General features: G+C 41.7%; 2 protein-coding genes across 2 annotated transcripts in view; both read right to left on the bottom strand.

Moving 5' to 3' along the window:
• The window catches only part of pros1 (protein S), a 28,443-nt gene extending 17,695 nt beyond the window's left edge, over positions 1 to 10,748 (bottom strand). Inside the window, exons 1-6 of the mRNA XM_063212310.1 lie at positions 9,970 to 10,748; positions 8,890 to 9,050; positions 7,587 to 7,611; positions 4,436 to 4,519; positions 3,835 to 3,957; positions 2,657 to 2,782 (exon numbers count right to left, since the gene is read on the bottom strand). Coding sequence (XP_063068380.1) covers positions 2,657 to 2,782; positions 3,835 to 3,957; positions 4,436 to 4,519; positions 7,587 to 7,611; positions 8,890 to 9,050; positions 9,970 to 10,048 — 598 coding nt within the window. The 5' untranslated portion in view covers positions 10,049 to 10,748. The remainder of the gene's footprint in view (positions 1 to 2,656; positions 2,783 to 3,834; positions 3,958 to 4,435; positions 4,520 to 7,586; positions 7,612 to 8,889; positions 9,051 to 9,969) is intronic.
• A 4,794-nt stretch (positions 10,749 to 15,542) lies between these two features.
• Positions 15,543 to 23,863, bottom strand: part of rasa3 (RAS p21 protein activator 3) — a 50,887-nt gene continuing 42,566 nt past the window's right edge. Inside the window, exons 21-24 of the mRNA XM_063212302.1 lie at positions 20,426 to 20,634; positions 18,679 to 18,782; positions 17,801 to 17,984; positions 15,543 to 15,749 (exon numbers count right to left, since the gene is read on the bottom strand). Coding sequence (XP_063068372.1) covers positions 15,674 to 15,749; positions 17,801 to 17,984; positions 18,679 to 18,782; positions 20,426 to 20,634 — 573 coding nt within the window. The 3' untranslated portion in view covers positions 15,543 to 15,673. The remainder of the gene's footprint in view (positions 15,750 to 17,800; positions 17,985 to 18,678; positions 18,783 to 20,425; positions 20,635 to 23,863) is intronic.

Here is a 23,863-nt window from a genome sequence, read left to right as displayed (position 1 = left end):
TTGCAGCACCTAAATAATCATCTTGCAATGCATGTTGCAAACAAATCTTGTATACAAATCACAAAGTCAGCTAGGTGATCGTAGGAAAAAAATATGAATTTAGTGAGAATTTTGAACAAATATATCTAAATAGCTTGGATCTCAAAACATCGAACTCATGCAAGCTAATGTAACGGATGCCAACTGGTAGAGTTTGGTGGTAGAGCGTCAGTAAACCTTCCTCATACAGCCTCATTCAGTATCGGGAGCCCGGAGCTAGTATACCAGCCTGATCTCCAAAAATTCCGTGCTCCTGGACACGGATGTTAAGGACACGAAATCCGTGTCCAGGAGCACGGATTTTGCCAAAATTCCGTGCTCCTGGACACGGAATAGGTAATGAAAAAAAAATGCACACCGATGAGCTCCTATTTAATCCATTTTATTTCGTGACGTTTCGGGCCACCCTGGCACTTCCCCAGACAGTCAGTCTGAGAAAAGGCCAGGGTGGTCAGAAAAATCACAAAGTAAAATGGATTAAAAGGGAGCTCATCGGTGTGCGTTTTTTTCATTACCTATGTTTTTTGGATGTGCGTGAGATTCGATTGGGACCATACCAGGGCATGACATTAACTTTTCCCCTCACTGGCCACTGTGGCTAGCAGAGTCACAAGCGATCCAGCTATTGTATTAGCCACAAATTTGACTTTTTTATTTTCTTTATCATGTTACTGTACATCTAACGTCAACAGATGAGGTGCTAAAGCAAGGAGAGGAGTGCATAGCTTTCGCCATGGAAATAAATAAAACAAATAGTAACTGAGTAACTGCTTTTTCTTGAACTTAAATGCAAACAATATTGATACACAAGGGGAACACAACAGAATAAAGGTTACACTGATATGTCCACCAATGAATAATCCGGAATACCTGCCGAAGTGGCTAGTAACACTGAAATTATTACCAGCCACAGCCAAGTTTTACCAGCATTTGGCTGGTTTGCAGGTGCCAGTGTCAAGCCCTGCACCAATGTTAATTTTGACAGGAATTTTTTATTTAGTTTTAGTTTTAGTCTCTTGACGAAAATGTAATTTTAGTTTTAGTCACAATTTAGTCATCTAAATAATTTTTATTTTAGTCTAGTTTTAGTCGACTAAAATTCATACAATTTTAGTCGACGAAATCTAAAATAATTTTAGTCAACTAAAATATTACATTAATTTCCTCTTGTCTACACTTCTCTATAAAATTGTCAAACGAAAATACCATTTGGGGGAATCAATCATTAAAATGACATATTGTAATCATAAAATATTGTGGAAAAACTGCCAGAGCGTCTTATAAGCCAGTGCGTCCAATGTGAAAAAAAAAATCATGGCCGCGACACTCATAAATCTCTGTCGATATTTTAGAACGACTTCAGGGGAAAACGGGACTGCGCGTTATGAAAAAATACTTGTGGGCATAGCCTACCAGTAGGCTAATGAAGAGCGTCGCGGGGTACAGTAGCCAGGTTACTGTATGCAAGCGTTACAATGTCACCTGTTGGAAGACGCGTCTCTCTCTCTCTCTCTCTCTCTCTCTTGTGCGCGTATTGCAAGCTGTTGCATATTATTTGCTTGATGCAAAGTTGTGATGGCATACACGCTCTCGTTGACATGGTTGTGTGCATGGTTGTATGGATTCGCAAGACTTAATTGCAATAACACAGTGAACGCGTGGAAGGGCCGTTCACTTCCTATCTCAGTGTCATTGACTGAAACAAGTTGCAAAACTCCACACTTCAGAATCCTTTGCGATCGGCACTACAGTGATTCTTATCAGAAGGCTTGTGCCTACGCATAGACACAGACCCTTAAATTACAAACATTAGCGAACATTGAAAAAAGATCAGACAACGACCGTCGGGTAGCATGCTCATGAAAGCGACAGGGAGTGGAGAAGTTGCGCAAAAATGTATCGTAAGATGTTTGCTACTGTGCGACAGTACCACCACTATTTCATGACTGCATAAACTTCTTCGTCATGGATAAATGGCCAACAATACTTTTCCCAGCCAGGATTGCACTGAAAAGTAGGCTACTGCTGTTAAAAAAGGTCATGGGTGTGCAGCACCGACGCCTGCGTGTGTGTGTGTGAGAGGGAGGGGAGGAGAGACGCGGAGCAGCTGAGATGAGGGTCGCGACTTGCGAAATAGCAGGCAATTCTTTTTCAATATGTCAGTGACATATTAACAAAAATGCTTCCTATTGGTTTTCGTCTCAGGTGGTATTGTAGTCACATTTTTATTTTTTTGACGAAAATATAAATCAATATCGTTATATTTTTCGTACAAACGCATGCTGCTTTTTTCGTCATCGTTTTATTGTCGTCAGGGGAAAAACAATCGTCAACGATAATTATGACGAAAATATTTCGTCACGAAATGAACACTGCCCTGCACCATACTGTTTCGCCGGGGACCCAGGTAGGTTCGATTCGGGCCTAAGGACACTTCCCAATCCTCCCCCGTCTCCCTCTCCCACTCATTTTCTGTCCCACTCTTCGCTGTACTATCCAAATAAAGGCTTAAAAACACTAACAAATATATATTAAAATAAGTCAATGACATTCATCAGCAGACCGAGCCAGTGTGAAACAAAGTACACAGTTGGTTTTGGTTTTGCTACCTACTCACCTATACAGGTGGTCTTGTCGTTCATGTAGTAGCCGTTCTCACACATGCAATGATAGCTGCCGGGGATGTTGTGGCACTTTTGGCTGCACCCCGCTGGGAACTCCGGATCTATGCATTCGTCGATATCTGGGGAGCAGAAGAGCAAAGAGGACGACTGTGAAGTAGGGTCTCCCCTGGTGTGAGTTTCTCAAAAGGGAAGTTGTTAGCCTGTTAGCAACTTCGGTAGTTGCCAATGGGGAAAATGCATTGAAAGCAACGAAGTAGTTAATGTACTAAGCAACTTTGGTTTCGAGAAATTCACCCCTGGTGTGTTGGCAGTGCAGAGGTGTACTTTTTGGGGGTATATAGTGTTACAGACCCTCTCCACCTCCCATAACAATTTGATTAATACATATTAATACATATTGTGTACATATATCACATTTACTCGGCCTTACCCAACCCCTATGCCTTGTTGAACTAATTTGAAAATGACCAATGGTCATACACAATAAAACAATAGGCCTACCATTGTTAGTATAACCCTTAAAGAGTTTAATCTAACTCCAATGAGAAAACATTTGGTTCAATTCAAATACAGTCTTTATTTTACTCTATGGTCAGTTTAACATTTTCAGAACTAATTCAACTCAATATTGTGCAAACATTAAGCACTGTAGAGTTGAAATTACACTGTCCAGCGTCAGAATTTTTCTCTGAATTTTGACTCCAAGTACACTGACTCCCTCTTCAGTGCTGTAGACACTCAGGATTCATATACGTTTATTCTGAAACACTGACACACCATTTTTATTGTATACATCTCATATAATTGTATGTCCTGAAGAACCTGGGCTCCCCGCCACACCAAATAGGTAGGTAGAGCATAACTGTGTGTCTCAGAGTATTTTCATATGATTAAATTATTTATTTTTAAAAAATCAGGAAAATCTGTCTACTAGCATGAAGTGATTTTATAGTTTTCAGCTACCAATCTATATTTCTGAGAATATACCCGTGAAAAAAGTAAAGTATCACACACCAATGCCTTTGTTGAGGTGCGGGCTCCTGGCGTAATTCAAACATACAGTAGTTTGAAGAAGGTCAGACGGCCAAAACGTCCCTTAATAATAAAACTATGGAGCAGACCGTGTGGCATCTTTATTAGTTTTTTTTATTAGATCAGTGAATATACCCACCATCCTCACAGCGCACTCCTTTCCATCCAGGTTTGCACACACACGTAAACATCCCCTTGCCATCCGTGCAGCGCTCGGTCCCTTCTTTAAAGCATGGCATCGGCGTGCACTGGTCATTGATCTCTGCAACAAACATACATGCATGTCTATGTATGTAAACGGTCCTGTGTCTTGTATTTCTATTGCATTTGTATTGTCTTGTCTATGCTTTTATGGAGCCCTACTTCTGTAATAAAGTATTCGATTTAACACAATTCAATTCAATAGATACAAGTATTTTACACTGCGACAATCTCACACACATCCAAGAATGTTCCTGTCTGTGTCCAAGTTCAGTGAATACACGGAAGATGCACAATTTAACCCTTTCATGCAGAGCTTGTCTTATAAAATAGCTTTTACCAATAAGTTAATGACCCAGTCTAATGACGCAGATATCTAGTGCCATAGCAATGTTGTTATGATGTTATTATGAGAGTTTTTTTTGCAAGCAGCAAGTCAGATTACCAGCGATGCAATCTGCATCAGAAGGCCACAACAGAAGACAAGCGGCAACTGATGGGACGTTGACAAACCCACAAAGGTTACCATGGAAACACACCTCTTACGCAGGTCCGCAGGTCTTGGGAGACGCTCTGTGCAGGGCCCCCAGGGACTATCCCCACACGGTACGTTCCCAGGCAAGCTGAAATGTACAGTCTGATATTATCAGTCACACCAAAACATAAATACAAACACACAGAGAAACATAAAAAAAACAGTTTTGTGATTGTGACAATACATGGATGTCAAATTCGTACGTTCTCAGGCATGCTGAAATGTACAGTCTGATATTATCAGTCACACAGCAGCATAAATAAAAACAACATACTGTACGCAGACAATACACGGATGTCAAATTATTGAATGAGGAAGCATCGCTAGTGTAATGGAGGCCAACTAGCGGAGTGTGGCGTAGAACGTTAGTAAACCTCACTCCCTAAGCCACATACAGTATTGGTAGCGCTGGGCTATCGGACTGGACCTTTACTCCAGCAGTATTGTGCTGTGACTCCCATTGGTGTGGTGGCGAGTTCACGGGCCCGAGGGGGACGAACTGCGCAGTAATACGTCAGGTTGCACTGGTGCCGTGACCCGGATGGGAATAAGGTTTAGGGGGTGAGAGTAACAGAGGCCAACTAGCAGAGTGTGGCATGGAACGTTAGTAAAACTCTTTGTGTATCGTGCTGTGACTCCCATTGACGTGGTGGCAAGTTCGCGGCCCCGAGGGGTTACACTAGAAACTAGCAGTGTCTCAAGGCACTGTGACAAGTCCATGTCCACAACAACAAAAATGCAGTGTCAATGAGACACTGAGAGAGTTTTAGATTTAACATCTTCTAGAGTTTATTTGGTCCAGAATGCAGTCTAAGTGTTGAATTAACACTGCATTTGTGAATATACAAATACTGTATGCAGTAAAAAACGCAGTGTTCATTCAATACTGGTTGGTTATTATGTTAATTCAATACTTAGACCGTATTGACTTAGACTCCTACAAAAAGGAGGAAAGAACACCAGTTTGAAACCATTAACATCAACGGTGAGACAGTGGAGAGGGTGAGAGACTTTAAATTCCTTGGCGTTACCATCTCAGAGGACCTCACCTGGGACAGTCACACACAGCGCATTGTAAAAAAAAGCCAGCAACGTCTGTACCACCTTCACCTTCATGCTGAAGACAACAAGGCACTTTCTTTGCACTTTCTTCCACCCCCCCCCTCTCTTTTTTATTTTTATTTTTAAATCTTTTTGAGGACACAAAAAACACAACAATTTTTACTCTTTATAGGCTTCAAACCTATAATAAGACGTAATAAACTAATCTTGAATCTTGAATCTTGGTTCAATCCATGGAACCAAATACAATCTAGAAAATGTTACATTGACTCTGCAAGTATTGAATTAATATCGGATATTTACTGTGTAGATGTAAGGCGAAGGGAGTTGCATTGCACATTGCCTCATTACATTGTGTTGTGTATGTATTGAGGAGAGGGGAGCCTTACAGAAGCCAGCAGAGGATGCTTAGTCTGCCTATTGAGAAAACAGGCTCGGGGCCTCGGTAAAAACATATAGGCATCTGAAATTTGGCCAGAGGCGTATGCAATTTATTCTTGCGGCTAGAATGAGTACAAATCACATGTGCACAATATTCCAACAGAAAATTCAGCAGCACCAGAACAAATAAAGCAAGGGTAAAAAAAGAACCATGCCCCACAAGCCACAAAGAACCACAAAAAGGCAAATGCAATGCAACAGTGATACTGCTGTAGCCAGCCGTGATAACCTGGAGGGCATTTACATATTTACTTTAAAACCTCAGCATGGGAAACCCGAAAAGCCCTTACAAAGTACAGAACGTCTGGTCTGACCTCACTCGGGTTTACCTGGATTGCCTGACCTGACGTGTGTTTCATTCCGTGATTTGGATTTGATGACCTCGTTCACATTGTCACATTCCTTAGTGTATTAGATCATTGAACATATCAATAGCACTCTAAAAAGCCAGAGTCATTTGGAGGCAACAGTAGACTGGTAATCTAGACAAACCTGCCTAACGACAGAAAAGATTTTTCCTGGGTGAGCTGGTGTTGGTCAAGTACTGTTCAGTTGTAGGCAGACTTGGACTGGTGGTAATCTGGCATACAGGACATTTCCCAGTAGGCCAGCAGTCCTCAGCCATCAATGCTGTTGGATGTTTGTGGATTTTCTTATAGATTGGACAAAACATTAGAGAAGGCCACACAAAAACGCCCGTAGATCAGACACAAAAGGATGGCAAATCCATCCTACGTCTGTTGTAAATCCTTCTGCCTTCACAAGCACAACAAATATAGCCTGTTGACATAAGCAAGGGTACAAAAATGGTCCCTTTTCTGGGATTCCATTTATGTTTTTTTGCCTACATAACCAGTGCTCTCTCTCATCCTCCTCCATGACTGAGGTACCCAGAGCATGGTCCACTCTCATCCCCCTGCACTGCTCCCTTGGGACACCATTGGGGGCTACCCCCTTGCACGGGTGAGGCATAAATGCAATGTATTGTGTGCAGTGTGCACTTGTGTGCTGTGGAATGCTGTGTCACAATGACAATGGGAGTCGGAGTTGGGCATTCACTCTCACCAGAGAGAGTAGAGAGAGAGAGGTTCCATTGGCCCATTGTTTCCGGGTTCTATTATTGGGGGCAGACCTAGGCAGACCTGAGGACTGTTCTATTCAATGCTAGGAGCATTATGACACGTCCCTTTAGGCAGACCGGAACCTGGTCATGTTAGGTGCCCATAGCAACCTATTATGTTGGCATATCTCTATACTTAAAGAATCTCTGCTTTCACTAACACAAACTGCAGTCATCAGTTTTCCACGCTGAGGGATAGAACCCATAATGTCTTTCAAATCGGAATGATTGTACGAAGCAACATGGGATTTCCCAGGCTAGTTCTCCCCCATCCTCTTACATGACTGAGGTACCTTGAGCATGGAACTGGCTTCTCAAACTATTCCCTTGGCCCTCTTCTTGGGCCCCTCGCTTGCAAAAGTCAGCCATAAATTTGAATTTGAACATACATTTGTTGTGCATGCTGTGACTCCGAAATGACGGTTGACTGGTATAGCTTTGGCAAAAACTGAAAACTGACATTATGTATGGAATCTCCATCTGGATTACCGTAATAGTAATAGGTGAGTTACAGAAGAAAAATAATACTTACCGACATACTTTGGATAGAAGTACTCCTGAAACGACAAAAAACACCATTTGTGATTCATTACATCATTTCATGGGCGTCTTACTATCCAGTAGTACAGATATCCTAAAAAGCATTATTTCATCCTTTATAGATCAAAGTCATTATTTTAGATATGGGACTAACTCTCTCTCTCTCTCTCTCTCTCTCTCTCTCTCTCTCTCTCTCTCTCTCTCTCTCTCTCTCTCTCTCTCTCTCTCTCTCTCTCTCTCTCTCTGTGCATGCATGCATGCATGCACATGTGTGTTTGACTGTTTATTTTAAAATCAAAAACCGGGGCAGCCGTGACCCAATGGTTAAGGAGATGGGTCAGAGGATTGTGAGTTCAAATCCCACCCTGCCACCCCCTAACACACTCCACCATGGCTGAGGTGCCCTTGAGCAAGGCACCCGACTCCATACTACTTCAGGTGCTGTAACCAACACCCTGTAAATAACTGTCAGTCGCTTTGGATACAAGTGTCAGCTAAGTGTAATGTAATGTAATGCAATCATAATTGGGGATAATTCAGAGAACTGTATGTATGAACTGTATTACATGTTGGCTGTGACAAGTTTTTGTATGGGGGTGGGTTTTGTATTAGTTCGTAGTGTTCAACGGTGTTGGTGCCCTCAAGTCTTTCTGGAATGTGTGAGTTGTATGACTGTCATTAATGTTGTGCTTGGGTTGTCTAACAATGTCTGAGTGTAGGCCCTACATGTATATGTTATTGAATGTTCAATGTTGTTGATGTCTTCCTGTCTGTTTCCCTCCATGACTGATGTGCCCGTAGCCCCTTAATGCACGCCGTACCCCCAGTGGCACGCTGTAATAGTCATTGAAATGTAACTACCATAGCACTACAATACTATGACACAACACAGGCCCTTAAGTAATCCACCACGACTTGGTCATTACTATACTGGTAACAATAAATGTATGAAGCCGCGTCTTAAGGGGTTAAACAAGGCACCTAACCCCACACTGCTCCAGGGACTGTTACTAATACCATGCAATTAAAATAACTTTAAGTAGCATTGGATAAAAGTGTTGGTTAAGTGTAGGCCTAATTTAATGTATTACATATTATATAGCCTACAAGTAATTACTATTTCCCTTAGGCCTACTCTCTCCACAGAGCCACAGCCTATTTTATGACATGTCTAACTTACTCTCTTTAGCCTAATATGGCCTATTAGTGTGAATTAGTAGCCTACTAATAGGCACGGGGAAAGTGCTTTTATGACAAGGTACCACAGGTCTAGTCAGTCCAGTCCACAGACTCACAGTTTCAGGGTCATTCTCGAAGACTTCTCGCGCCTCCTCCTTGTCACACAGCTCCTCGATGCACTCCCTCTCCAGGTTCCCCTTCTTGGTCTCCTCGAAGGGGGAGTTGTTAGCCCGCCGCTGACGCACAAGGAACTGGGAAGCTGTTCTCTGTGTCAGGACTGGAAGTCATACAAACAAGTCAGACATCCACGTTCATCCACAAAAATATGTCTCTCATTAGCAGAACAACAAAGCGGGTTACAAGATGTGCATCGAGAGTCTGGCAATACGACGCAATATCCCAGATTCGGTTCTGTTACATTGTGCACGCTGGGTGGAAGCGCTTGGAACAAGTTGCGAGGATATGTGGATTGAAAGTTTTGCCTTCCTCCCAAATAACTTGCGCTCCTTAATAGTCGCCCGTCTGGTTTTTGATACAATAGTTTGATCGTTTTTTTACTACTCCAGTTTGTTTTTGTAACGTTTGGCCAATAGCCGGCCTGGGTTAAGTTTCAGCGCATGCCGCAAAAGTTCAACACAGTTCTGACAAAACGCATGTGGTCAGCTCGTGACTGACAAGAACCCAACTGGTTAGATCGAACTAGGACCAGATGTCTCGTTCAGCTATGGCGTCTCATTTTTGTCGATTTAACCCGATTATCCGCATCCATTGTTGCCAGTTGTTTTTACGCAGGGATTAACGTCCCCACGTGTTGCCCCAAAGTCTATTTAAAGAGAGCAAATAACGACAGAAGTCGTGGTTCTTGTAGGTCCGACATTAACATAACTGTCATCACCACTCTACACATCCAGTCAAATCAAGTCAGAGAGCGATCAGGCTTCAGTCCAAACCTCCACTTACATAGCTCTAGTTCTAGCCCACTTAATTCAGAGGATTTGCAATTACGCATTCCAGTTCCCACAGATGTACTGAGCAGGTCTGTTACGCACTCCCTAGCCTGTTACATCTTCTGGAAGTAAAAAAAAAATATATAGTGTTATAGGCCTATGACTGCAAATAACTGCCTCAACAACCTTGCCAATTCGGTTAGCACAGAACATCGGAGTGAATGGGATGGGTTGTGTAGCACTACTTACATTGATGGGCATCGCACAGCAGAGTGAAAAGTACAAGACATGCCACTGACTCCCTCAGAGCGCGTTTTCTCCTCCACATAATGAAGCCGTTCACGTCGGAAATGCACCTGGGACTGGTACGCCTCGAGTCGCTGGACTAAGCTCCGGGAGCAAAAGTTTATTCCTGCTGAAAATGTTTCCCCCGTTTCGGCAAAGGGGGAGCACAAGAGAACGCTGCAAGCCACGGCAAGTCAACAAAGAGAGCGTTAACACGCACACACACGCGCACACAATTGAACTGCATCACGCAGGGGAACGCATAGTCCAGCATAATGGGGGTTTGATGTGGCGGCCAGGTCGAGGTTGTCAACAGGCAACCCAACCTATGACGTTTTAATTACATGGGTCAGCTGTTATTTTAACACTCAACGATTAAAAAAAACAAGGGGAGTTAATTCAACAAGGTCTGAGTCACAATGTTGGTCACAAATCCAACCGCCTCTGGCTGGGCCAGTTTCGTCATGCAATAATCAATGCCTGGACTGGACTACTGTACAGCGGCAAAAAGGTCCCCTGCCTGACTCTGAATGTTCCCCCATCATTATGTAAGCTTCCCGACAGAGGGGTCGACAGTGCGGGACTGGACATGGCCAGAGATAACATTAACTTCTGGGAAAAGAGGTCACTCGGACGCCACTTTGGAGGTCAGCCGGGCGTATGAGGCTGTTATTAACTTTTACCGATTACATGGAGTAGGGATTCCAACTCGACAAAGTGAAAGTTGCGCCTCTGGTGGTGTCTTTTCATATTGGTTGGTGGCAAACCACACACACACACACACACACACACACACACACACACACACACACACACACACACACACACACACACACACACACACACACAAGTATGATCTGCAAACAAAATAATATTATAGTTTTTTTTTTTTTTTTAATTGATTAACATAGGTTCCCCATGCACATTCCTACTTCACACTTTGAGAGTGTATCCCACGCTGAGTCCAGCCAAGGGGCAAGAAGGACAGGTCAGGACCTGTCAAAAAGCAGGGTGGGGTGGGGTGAGGTTGGGGTTGAGGCAGGGGTAGTACCCTGGAGGCTGTGAAAATGACCAGATAGAAGATCTAAACCTTTATCTTAATCTAAATCTAACCCTGGGTTGTGGCAGAGAGGTAATTCTAGAGGCTGTTTGGGCTACTTCTATTACCACCGTTATCACCATTGTAGTTTAGGGAGTCGTTAGGCCTCAGGGACCCTGAAACAGACTGATGGTGTGTTTACTTAGCCTGGGAAATCCCACGCTGCTTTGCACTATCGTTCTGATCCGAAAGACAATCAATCTCACTTGTGAGATCATCTGGAGTCAACTGGCCAAGTGTTTTCTGTGCTCTCATGTACAATATTTTCACATAGTTACACAATGCTGGTGATGTGCTCTTGTGTCCACATGCTGATTGTGTTGCTTGACAGTTTGTGAAAACAAAATATCCCTCAGGGGACGATAAAAAGCATCTATCTACATGATGACCTGGTGGCCTCAGTGAGACTTGGCTATGGCTGTGCCTTTTGACAAGCTACACCACTATGTCATGCATCTGACCTTATGCACCTCCTTATGGTACATCTGCGTTTGATGCTGAGAGAATGAATGAATGAATGAATGAATGAATGGATGAATGAATGAATGAATGAATGAATGAATGAATTCCTTCACACCATCAAGACAAGCTGGGCTACTTCACAGTGACTAATTTCTACAGGTGTACGATTGAATCAATGATTACATACAGCATTACATCTTGGTACACCAGTTGCACACACGACAACAAGAAGATGTTACAGCGCATTATTAAAACAGCAGAGAGAATCATTGGTTGCCAACTATCCACCATACACGCTGCACAAACAGAGCATTAAACATCCTTAAAGATCACACACACCCTGGTCACAGGTTCTTCACCATGATATCATCTGGCAGGCGCTTTAGGACTCTGCGTGCCCGCACTACGAGCATGAAGGACAGTTTCTATCCTACTGCCATTAGACTTTTGAACTCAATACGTCACCTGCCCCACCTCAATACTTCAGGACTTTCTATACTGTGAGATGCATATGGACTTTTATATATTATTTATTATACTGTTAATACATCTTTTTTGTGGGCATTTGTGGGTTGCTTCCAAACAGAATCTCACTGTATTTATATAGTGACAATAAAAGCACTCTACTCTCTACTCTACTCTACTAGACCCAGGGATGACTGGAGCACTCAGCAACTTTTTTAGAAGTTTTTTTATTATTATTTCGGCGCACCTGCGCCTTCCTCAGAGTCCGCAGGTGCGCCGAAACATCAGTCATATTGTGCACCAAAATAATTTTAAAAAAGTTGCTGAGCGCTCCAGTCATCCCTGGATCTAGTCACTGTGAAGTAGCCCAGCTTGTCTTGTTACTGCTGTCCTCAACTGTGAGCACAACTAAGGCTGAAGCGCAGACATTAGGGATGCACGATACACATTTTTTTCACTTCCGATCCGATCTCGATATCTAAATTTGGATATCTGCCGATACCGATACTACTCCGATCCAATACCAAAACCACATGCATGGATTTCAACTTGAGGTAGGCCCAAGTAGACTATTTGGTCAGAAAAGGAAATCAGAAGAACAGGAAACAAATTAATAAGTAAAAAGGAGAAAGTAAAAAAAGTAACAATCCCATCCTGAAAACTAATATGCAAGTGTTATGAGTTTAAATTAACATTACACCTGGCTGAATGTCAGTACTGGAACAATTCCGATACTTTGGAAAAATTCAGATCCGATCCGATCTCTGAAATATGTTGATATCTGAACCCGATACCGATACACCGATACCGATATCCCATCCCTAGCAGACATCCCCTCTTCCTTCACACCATCATTTATCTTTCAATTGCATTTGCAATTGCAATTGCATTTGCAATAGCAGACATACTAGGTTTAACAGCATGGAGAAAAGGGTCCCAAAGTGAAGCTGAAGCTGAGAGTAAGCTTATACATTTCGTTCCAGTTATATCTCATTATGTGCATTTGTATCTCATCATATGTTCATGTTGACAATTTAAGTCCCACTAGGAATGGCCAAATGTCATATTGACAGCACACCGTGCACACAACAAACTTGTATTTAGTCATTAAGCCTTTCTGATGGCCAGGGTTTTTTTTTTTTAGAATATTCTTACATTTCAATACAAACAATTGATGCAACTACTGATTTGTCACACCAAAGAATAAGGTACATGTCAAAGTGGCTAGTGAGACTGAAATTGTTACTAGCCACAGTCACACAAGTTTTACCAGCATTTGGTCGGTTGACAGGTGCCAATGTCAAGCCCTGGACGGTACCATGCCTCAGTCATGGAGGACGACGACGGGAAGAGGGATGGTTATTCATCCCCCAACACAATTGGTGGTGTCAGGTATCGAGCCCAATCCTCAGGCTAAAAGCCCAACACCCTGTTTACCTATGACTGCCTCCAATGCTGGTGATGGGAAACAAAAGTTATAATTTGAAGCTTGAGTCAGTCTCAGCATTTCTACAGAATTTATCAATGATGGGTTTGGGGGCTGCATTAAAAAAAAACTTGAGTACTGTCCTAGGCTTACTGTACCTTTTGAAGCAATGGATAGCCATCAGAATACACTTGTTTGTGGTCTATTTTTCTGAGAAGGGAAAAAAATCACAAGACCACAGTTTGTAACAGAAAGTCCTTCATTTTAAATTTTCACTCAGTTGAAATTCAATTTTTGCTCCTGGACAAATATCACAAAAAATTAAAATCAATCTTCATAAAGTTATACAAAATACAATGGTTTCTGTTTTGTGTTTCGTGTTACATGACGGTTATTCATATACAATGTATTTTTATCATTTGTTTATCAAAAGTGACAGATAACTGGCAACATGCACAACAACAATGTGCATCCTCACACAATTGGCATAATCATAGAATGTCATAAAAAACACACACATTATAAAAATAAATACTGTGACATTATGTTGAGGTTACGGGACATTTTTTTGCCCTTTCCTACAGTATTATGATAACTCGGAGTTTGGAGAATAATGGCGTTATTTATGGAGAGGTTTTTATTCTTTTCGGATTGTTCTAGGAATTTTAGTATCCCAAGTAAAAATGTTATGGCACTTTTGCCATGAAGACCACATGTACATACTGTACATCTCCCAGTCTCATGATCACTTGAAAAAAATCCTGATTGCCAATATATAACAAACTGCTACTATACTGTATATAACACACACACACATGCACGCGCGCACACACACACACACACACACACACACACACACACACACACGCACGCACACACACACACACACACACACAGACACACACGCACACGCGCACACACACACACACACACACACACACAAACAGACACACGCACACACACACACACACACACACACACACACACACACACACACACACACACACACACACACACACACACACACACAGACACACACGCACACACATACACACACACACACACACACGTATATACCCTTATTATTTCCTTGTGTTTTCAGACACTCAACAACAGGAATTCATAACACATACTTCTAGAGAGCTACAAATTACACACGGTTTAAAATATGACTGCACACAAGAACCACAGAATGATTAAAGGAAGATGGAGAAAAGATACATTTAGCCTCAGGAAATCAGTTATATAGTATATATAATGTATATAAAAAATTCATTGCCTGAGGTATTGCAAGACAACCAGGAACCATAAATCTCAGTGCACCATTTTGGGAAATATGCTCAGTTTCCACCTTCTCGCGAGTTAAATAATGAGTTTTAACTTTCACCTGTTTTTTTAAGCCATTCTCTAGGTCTGGAGATATTGCTTCTTCTTTGCATGTATTATTGAACCGGATGGTACCAAAACCTGAATGGCACCAACTGGTCCCATTGAGAATCCTGAGAACGGTCAAACTCAATTCAATGAACTCGAGTGGAGGTGTAAAATGAGCATATTTCAACCAATGGTAGACCGTTCCTTTAACCATCTTTCAACTAAAATGTTTGTGTTGTTGTAGGCATAATATAAGACGCCACCAAATGTGGCTTTGGCCCCTCGACTTAAATGTACAATAAAATAGACAGTCTGCAGAGCAAACATCTCTCATTTTAGGCCCTGATGGGCGGATCCAAGAAAAAACAATTCACTGGAATGCTTAAAATTCTTAAAACGTGTCTTTACACAAAAGGAAAAAAGTATTGCTTGTGTTATGGAAACTTATTAGTTTACCAAATGGGAAACACACACACACACACACACACACAAACTGGTTATTACATGCCTTACACATAAATACAGTGACACAAAGAAAAAGCAAAACTGGTCACTGTTTCTGCTTCATGAACAAACAGTAGAAACGTTAATTATCAGCTGTTCTGACAAGATTGACCATTATATTGACCTGTATTTGACCTTAATGCTGTTGTTTTTGTTTTTTTAGAATGACCTAAAACATTGATCATGACCATTTTTGTAGCTTCTTACTCCTTCACAGGAAACGAATCCATCCATGCAACCCTGTGTCACCATGTGATGTCTGATCATCACAAATCATCACCATCATCAGATGCGATGCCTGCTCTTCATCATCACCATTATCATCCTCATCATCAGCATCAGATGGAGTAGGTGGAGCTTTCCGACTGCTGGCGGATGTAGCATTGGAAGCTCTTGTCACCGATCGGGTGTTCTCTGTCAAAAGAAGACCATCGTGTCAACAGCAGTGGTGCCAGTCAGCAGAGGTGGAAAGAGTACGGAAAATGTGTACTCAAGTAAAAGTATCTTTACTTTGCCTAAATTCTACTCAAGTACAAGTAAAAGTACCTATCTAAAAATCTACTCAAGTAAAAGTAAAAAGTACTTCACTTAAAATGTAATTTGAGTAAAAAGTACTTAGTTACTTTTAATTAGCTTTCCTCTTGAGAATGTCATGTTTATTTTTCTTGAATATCGTCCTCCATAACCTTTATCTCTTGCTTGGCACCAGCCATCATCCAATACATTGATACAAGATAGTAAAATAGTGGAAATGCTGTGTGCCATCCTGCACAATCTTTCATTTCTGGCGGATTGTGGCATTATTGTGCATGGCATTTTGTCTCTCAGTCAATTTTTTTTACTCAGTACTCAGGCCAGGTTCCAGTGTAATTGAGTAAAGTACTTGGGTCAAAATTTACTCAAGTACAAGTAAAAGTATTAATTTAAAAATTTACTTAAAAAGTACAAAGTATTCATAAAAGCTACTCAAGTACAATATTGAGTAAAAGTAATAAGTTACTTTTCCACCCCTGCCAGTCAGTTGCGAAATTGTGTCCCCTTGCTCTAAGCCTGTCCTTACCCATCCGTAAACTCCCTTCAACTATCATTTCACTGCACGTCATGTTTGACTGTAATTAAAATGTAAAAAATCTTGGTTTCATCACACCAGCACTGAGGCAAAACATCTTCCTAGGTCCAAAAAGAAGCCCAGCTGCTTACCAATTTTCAATTCATTAAATCAGTTAGCCAGATAATGCTCCGAATAAAGACTGCTTCCACAATGTTTGGGCAGAAAACAACAATTGTTAAAGCTGGATTCCAGAGCGTTTTGAATGTCGCAAGATTACATGACTCATACATTTTATCGACAAGGGTGGATTTACAGGCTGACACCAGGGGGCGACAAAAGTTGTTCTTCATGAAGAAAGTGTATCCTATGGATGAAGTGCCCTTGGCCAAGGCACGAAACACCCCATTGCTCTAAGGACTGTGACCAATACGCAGCAATAGCTGTAAGCCATTAAAAAGGAATCAGCTAAATATAATGTAATGTAATAATAACGGCCGTATCTTACTACCAGTTTCAGGACTCTAATGCCTCTTTTCCACTGCCAATTTTATGGTAGGCCTACATACTCGTCACAGCGCGACTCAGCCTCCAATTTTTGCTTTTCAAATGAGTACGACACAGCTCAATCATAAAGCAAAAAGTGGCAGCCAAGTCGCGCTGTGTCAAGCTGTAGGCATACCAGAAAACCGGCAGTGGAAAAGAGGCATAAGTGGCCGCAATACTTGGTATTCTTGAACTGGTCTCACCTGTAGGCTACTGTGTATGGTGGCCTGTTGGGCATACAATAATGGTGACCGTAATTAAGTCTTCAGGTTCCACAAAGAAGTCGAGTTGCTTACAACTAAATGGAGAACAAATACTTTTCTCCCTAAAAGAGTGTGTAGGGCCTTGGTTCTTGAAGGGGGGTCCGGGTATCGCTAGTGTAGTGTATTACAAAAGTTAGTGTTTCCACTATATTTGTTATAGCCTCGCGCACCATCCTAGACTTGGCTCCACACTACGTCTGGTACCTGTTTTCTGTGGAGCGATGTTGAGCGGCAGGATTTGGCCGGTGTTCTGACAAACGGTCCTGCGTTGTAATTTTATACTACGGTACATGTATGTTTAACGGTCCTACATCGCCAAAGATAGACGTCAGACATGTTTGTTCAACAACTTATCCTGATTTTTCCGAAAATGTCCTTCCCGCTTCCTGCAATCGCGTCAGATCAAACAACCTCCAGACCATGAATACGAAATGAAATGGTAGTATTATGGCATGGTCAGGACCAGGCTATATTTGTTACAACATACTATCTGAACGTGATATGAAACATAAGTGATCTGCATCGGAATTTAAGACAGATGACAAATAATCCCTGAAAGGTTTTATTTAGTGGTCCTTGGTCTGAAGCCATGGTGTCGGGACACTTACTGGCTGCCATACTTGGTCTTCTTGAACTGGTCTCGCCTGTACTGCGTGTGGTGGCCCTCCAGCCCCTGCACGGCGGAGATGATGAGTTTGAGGATCTTGTAGGTCTCCTGGGGGTCGTCGATGATGAAGCTCGAGTACTCCTCCAGCTCCGGCCCGTCGTACACCGACTTACTCCCGCACGCCTCTGACAGACGGGTTTAAATACGAAGACAAAAAACAGAACAGAACAGAAAAGAAAAAATAATAAAACATAAATAAGTAAGGTAGTTGTGTATTATACGAACATGCAAGGAACATGCAAGGATCTAAGATTGAACACTAACACACCGTTAATTTCATGACCCATGTACATTTTATTTCAAGCATATTTTCACATGGGGTGAAAATTACGAAAATAAATGAATCAACATGTGTGATGAAATCGTATATGACACATTTTCAAAGAAATCGGGTAGTACATGCATTTCGTGACCCATGTACATAGTGAAATTGTTTCCCCACATGCAAGTACTCGCTTTAGATTTGAGGAACATCATATAGCATTGTCTGAACAGATTCTCATTCATCCAGGTGATCTTCAAAAGGGTCAACATCTACTAGATTGTATTTGGTGCCAGAGTACTCTCTAAGCATTATTGAACTAATATTGCATTTTTTTACTGTGTGGCATTAACCTTAGTGCAGAGCCTATGTTATAACCTTACTGTCACCAGAATTGTAATGGCTATGTCTATGTCTGTTACTTAAGGCTCTCGATACTGTCATAGCAATGTTGTTATGATGTAGTGAAGTATTTTCAGCAAATAGAGAATAGGCCCACCGGCGACCCTAGCTGCACTAAGAGGCTACAATTTGAGCACAATGTCTGTATGGCACACCTTGCATCTTGACCAGTTTGAACATGTAGGAGCTGAAGAGGGCGTAGATCCTCTCCGACTCGCGGTCTCCATCCACATCCAGCTGGATATTGGCAGGCAGCCCTCTGTCACACAAGACCAGAGCCACAGCCAATCATAATTAATCACATCATTATTACAATAATAATTAATATCTCCTTCTTATGAGAGCACCACAGATGGGTATTAGAACTCCTGTAATTGTCCCTGTCTGAGCACTTGAAAGAAAATGAGCTGATAATTACAATGAATTGACCTAACTGAACAGTCTAACCTCAACAATTCCAGAAATCGTAATTAAGAATAGAACATTATTTCAATGTTATATTCAAAGATTCTTGCCAGAATTATACTGTACTTGAGAAAAAAATACATCCATTTTTTTATTTAAATGTTAATAATAATAATAATAATAATAATAATAATAATAATAATAATAATAATTGTATTTGTATAGCACTGTATCATACAAGGCATGTAACTCAAAGTGCTTAACAAATGGGAAAAAACATCATTGTTAGAGGTGGATTTAAAAGGAGAGGTATAGAGGAGAGGCAGAAATAGCAGGAAGGCAGAGGAAGAAGAGATAGATAGAGATTGTAGAGTCATAAGGTCAACGTAGGTTAGGACCAGGATTCTTAGATGCGTAAGGTCCATAGTGGCTGGGCCTAGCATAAGTCATAGATAGTCACACAGAGATTGGGCGCTCAGGTGTTATATATGTAATATTAGATGTTATATAATATTATGCAGTGATGAGCAATATTTCCTTAAATCTGGCAACAGAATATATTTAGACAAAATAAAAATGGAAAAATGACACATAGCAGGTCACTACAGACTCTAGTGCATAACAGGTACAGTAGTAGCAGTAGACTGTAGTATTTATTATCCAGAGGCTGATCCAGTGTAGGATGTTCATTCTATTGGTATAGATGGCTACCGTATATACAGTATGCTCTTGCACTTGAAAAAGGACGAAGGTCCGAAACGTCGTGCAAATAAATCACTGGGAGCATTAACAGTGTTGCGGACTTCTATCATTTACTTTAAGACTCTAGGTATGCCACACATACAGTATGTACTACTACACCAGAGATTCTTTAAGTAGGCCTATAGAGATATGTCAATGTAATAGGTTGCTATGGGCACCTAACATGACCAGGTTCCGGTCTGCCTAAAGGGGCATGTCATAATACTCCTAGCATTGAATAGAACAGTCCTTAGGTCTGCCTAAAGGGGGATCCCCCCCCCTTCCCCTTGCAATAGTAGAACCCAGAAACAATGGGCCAATGGAACCTCTCTCTCTCTACTCTCTCTGACTACACTGTGTCTGACCTGATACAGGGTGTGTAGCCTGGAGCAGAGTCGACTCCAAAGATGTCTGGCAGCAAAGCCAACAATACAGGATGCTACAATAACCAACAGTATCCAACAATACAGTCTACTACTATTAGTATTACCATAGTAGATGACCATATATTAAACATAGTGCAACATAATATAGTATACTACTACTAGTATTACCATAGTAGATTAACATATAATATTAAACATAGTGCAACATAGTATAGTACGCTACACCGTGACTGACCCTGTGCAGGGCGTGCATCCCGGTGCGGAGTCGGAGGAGTAGATGTTAATCTTCCTATACTACTCCTACTATGGTATATTGATGTATATTAAACATAGCGTGCAACATAATATAGTACGCTACACCGTGACTGACCCTGTGCAGGGTGTGCATCCCGGTGCGGAGTCGGAGGAGGTTTTGCAGCAGAGCCAGTGGCCGTTGAGGTAGGCGGAGGGGTGGTAGGTCATGAGGCGCTTGCGGTTGCACTGGCTGACCTTGGTCAGGATGTCTATCCAATCGCGAGCCTCCACGCAGTTGCTGCCCTGGATGTAGAGTGCACGCTCCGGCTGAATCACCTGGAACATCTGGAATGGACAGAACAGTGTGGTTTTTATTCTCTCATTTAAAAAAAAATCTTATTCCTATCCATATAGTATATTTACTCATGGTAACACTTTATTTTAGGGATACATCTATTAGCACTAATACATACAATATTAATGCCTGTGTAAGTAACTTGCAAGGCATGTACTAAGCAAAATAAGACAGTTGTTAGACATTTATTCGCAAATGTCTTGTTCATGCACAATAAGGGATGTATTACCAATATAACCTTAGTAAGGACCTAGTAGACCTAGATTTCTATTTATGAGTAAGCAGTAAGGGCCAAAATACAATGTGTATAAGCACCTGATAAACTGTGTGAACAAACTCTGAACAGTGTGAAAACAGATGTGGAATAAGGGTCCCTATTCTAAAGTGATGCATTGCTCAGCCCAGATTGCTTAGGGCCCCCGCACTACCTAGGGCCCCCACTCTACCCAGCCCCCCCGGGAAGCAAAGTGTAAGATCTTTTCTGATTCTGCATCAGTCTAATGAGATATGTAGATCTCACTTATTTCACTCAGTGTGTAGTTGTGTAATAGGAAGGATTATATAGCAAGGATTGGACGTAAACTTCTCAATGACGGTGGGGTGGTGAGATGTCATTTTTTTCACACCAATTAGTTTTAAATGTAAAAACCGTACAATAAATGCAGAATATAATAACAATGAGAAATAGTTTGGAAGCGAAACTAAGCTGTTCCTTTGTGATAAATAATGTTTGAGAGAGACATAGCTCCAAGAAGCGCAGTGCATGATGGGTACGCCCTTAGTCAGAAATGCAATGCATGGCCAATGAAGCAATGATAATATTTCTGTTGTTACGTACATGGCAAATTGTTTGGATAGCAGCTAAATTGCACGAGTGAGGGGAGGAGCTAAGGACGTAGGTAGGCTCAGAGCTGGGTAGGTTGTCTGTTGGCCTAGATTGCGTACCCATCATGCACTGCACTACTTGAAGCTAATGTTCTCAAACATTAACTTAATTATCACAAAAGAATGGTTTATTTTCGCTTCAAAACTAATATTCTTATGTTCTGCATTTATTTTGGGGTTTTTTTACAATTAAAACTCAGTGGTACATGAAAAAAATTACATCTCATCAACCCACCGCCATTGACAAGTGTACGTTCAATCCTTGCTATATACAGGCTCCTGTTGCCCTTTCTACACTGACATGTTCAAGAGAAAACTGTCTCAGCTGAAGGAGTCTCAGCTGAAGAAATAATTTAATATACCCTTACACTTTGGTGATATGGGGGAGCTAGGTAGTGCAGGCCTGGGTGGTGTGGGGGCCCTAGGTAACCAGGTGGACCTAGGTAGTGTGGGGGCCCTAAGCCATCTGGGGTGAGCAATGCATCACTTTAGAATAGGGACCCTTATTCCGCATCTGTTTTCACACTGTTCAGGGTTTGTTCACACAGTGTGTCGGGAGCTTATACACACTGTATTCTGCCACTTACTACTTACTAATAAATAGAAATATAGGCTTACTGGTCCTTACTAACGTTATATTAGTAATAAATTCCTAATTGGGCATGAACAAGACATTTGTGAATACATGCTTAACAACTGTCTTATTTTGCTTAGTACATGCCTTACAAGTTACTTACACAGGCATTAATATTGTATGTATTAGTGCTAATAGATGTATCCAGCCCCGCCGACAGGGGGGGACTAAAGGGCTTTTTGTCCCGGGCCCTGGGAATTCTGGAATAGAGGGGGGCCCATAACTGGGCCCCCATGACGTTGGGCTCAATTATGATACGTTCACTTCAAAATGTGTTGTTTTCTAGGGTAGAAAAGTGCTTTATTTGCATTCAAACAATTACTTATAGATGTTTGTCTTCATTGCCCTTGAAAAACAGCCAATAACCCCCTATCACCCCTATTCCAAAATGGATTGGTCTTTCTAGAAAAAAAGACGACAGCATTCGATAAGTGGTCAGTGTGCGCGAGCCAGTTAGTAAACATGCACAAGTCAGGAGCGCAGAAAAGAAGGAAAAACGAAAAAGAGAGGAAGAAGCCAAAAGGCTGAGGGGTTCTCTGGCTAAATATTTCAGGAAAGACTGGAATGATGTAGCAGGCACCAGTAAAAGCAGCTGTGCAGCAGATCCAGGTAAGACACGGCAAACTTTTTCCAGCCCCGTCTTCAAGTAGCCTAACATTGGCACAGGAGGCCGTGAGCAAGTCACACGGGATTCAGTATCAGAGAGACAGGGGGTATCGAATAATTTGATTACCACAACGGCTTAATAACAATGTGTTTCATGCGCCTATGTAATTGAATCTATGAATATGCGCATTGCTCTGCAATTATGTGTCCAAATCAAACGTTTCAGGCAGGCACGCGCACGCCAATCAGGCTGAATTGATATGAGAATCATCCCCGGTCAGCTGAATTACAGCCAGTGTAACTCGACTCTGGTTTAAACTTATTTGGTTTAAAATAAGCCAGTGGCATGTCAACGTGTGAAATTGACATTAGATAGCCTAGAATTGAATGTAACGAATGGGTTATAATAACGGTGTCGTTTTGGGGTAACCTGTAACTTTCGGTTCTGATTGCGGTGAACTTGACACTCGCAAGATGAATGTGCTCCGCCTTGTTCCCCTCTCTGGAAGTTCAGCGGACATAGGCTACACGCGTCCTTGACATGATTCCCCTTGGTCAAGTGAAAATGGTCGATGTGATGAAAAATGTGCTATTCATGAGCTTAAGTAATACAATAGCGTGGATTTTATTGTGATAGCATTTTGAAAACCATAACTCCACTCAGTCCATATCCGTAAGGTTGTAAATAAGTTTTTGTTTATCCGTTATAAATGGGCTTGTCATCCCGACGTGGTGTGTTTTGGAGCTGCACAAGGGAATTACGTCGTTGTGGTTGGGCGTTTGACTATTTTGTGTAGGGACCGTCAGGGATGAGGGGGTGGGGGGCTTTTTTGGTGTTGGGAGGGGGGGCCCATTGAGAAAATTTTGTCCCGGGCCCAGCCAAACCTGTCAGCGGCCCTGGATGTATCCCTAAAATAAAGTGTTACCTTACTCATTATGTTGAGTGTGAAAAAAGACTACATATCAAAACCACCATATTTATTCCTTACTTAAATTCTTAACTTTCTTTATAATAGTCCTCAATTCTTGCATGTACTGTATAATATATAATATATTTGTTTAACCCATTTTATCCTAAGCCCTTTTTGGGAAAG

Source organism: Engraulis encrasicolus, chromosome 12 (assembly GCF_034702125.1).
Source record: "Engraulis encrasicolus isolate BLACKSEA-1 chromosome 12, IST_EnEncr_1.0, whole genome shotgun sequence".
In the NCBI taxonomy this organism is placed as follows: Eukaryota; Metazoa; Chordata; class Actinopteri; order Clupeiformes; family Engraulidae; genus Engraulis; species Engraulis encrasicolus.
The sequence above is the reverse complement of the archived record's forward strand: the minus strand, read 5'-3'. Positions and strand labels throughout refer to the sequence as shown.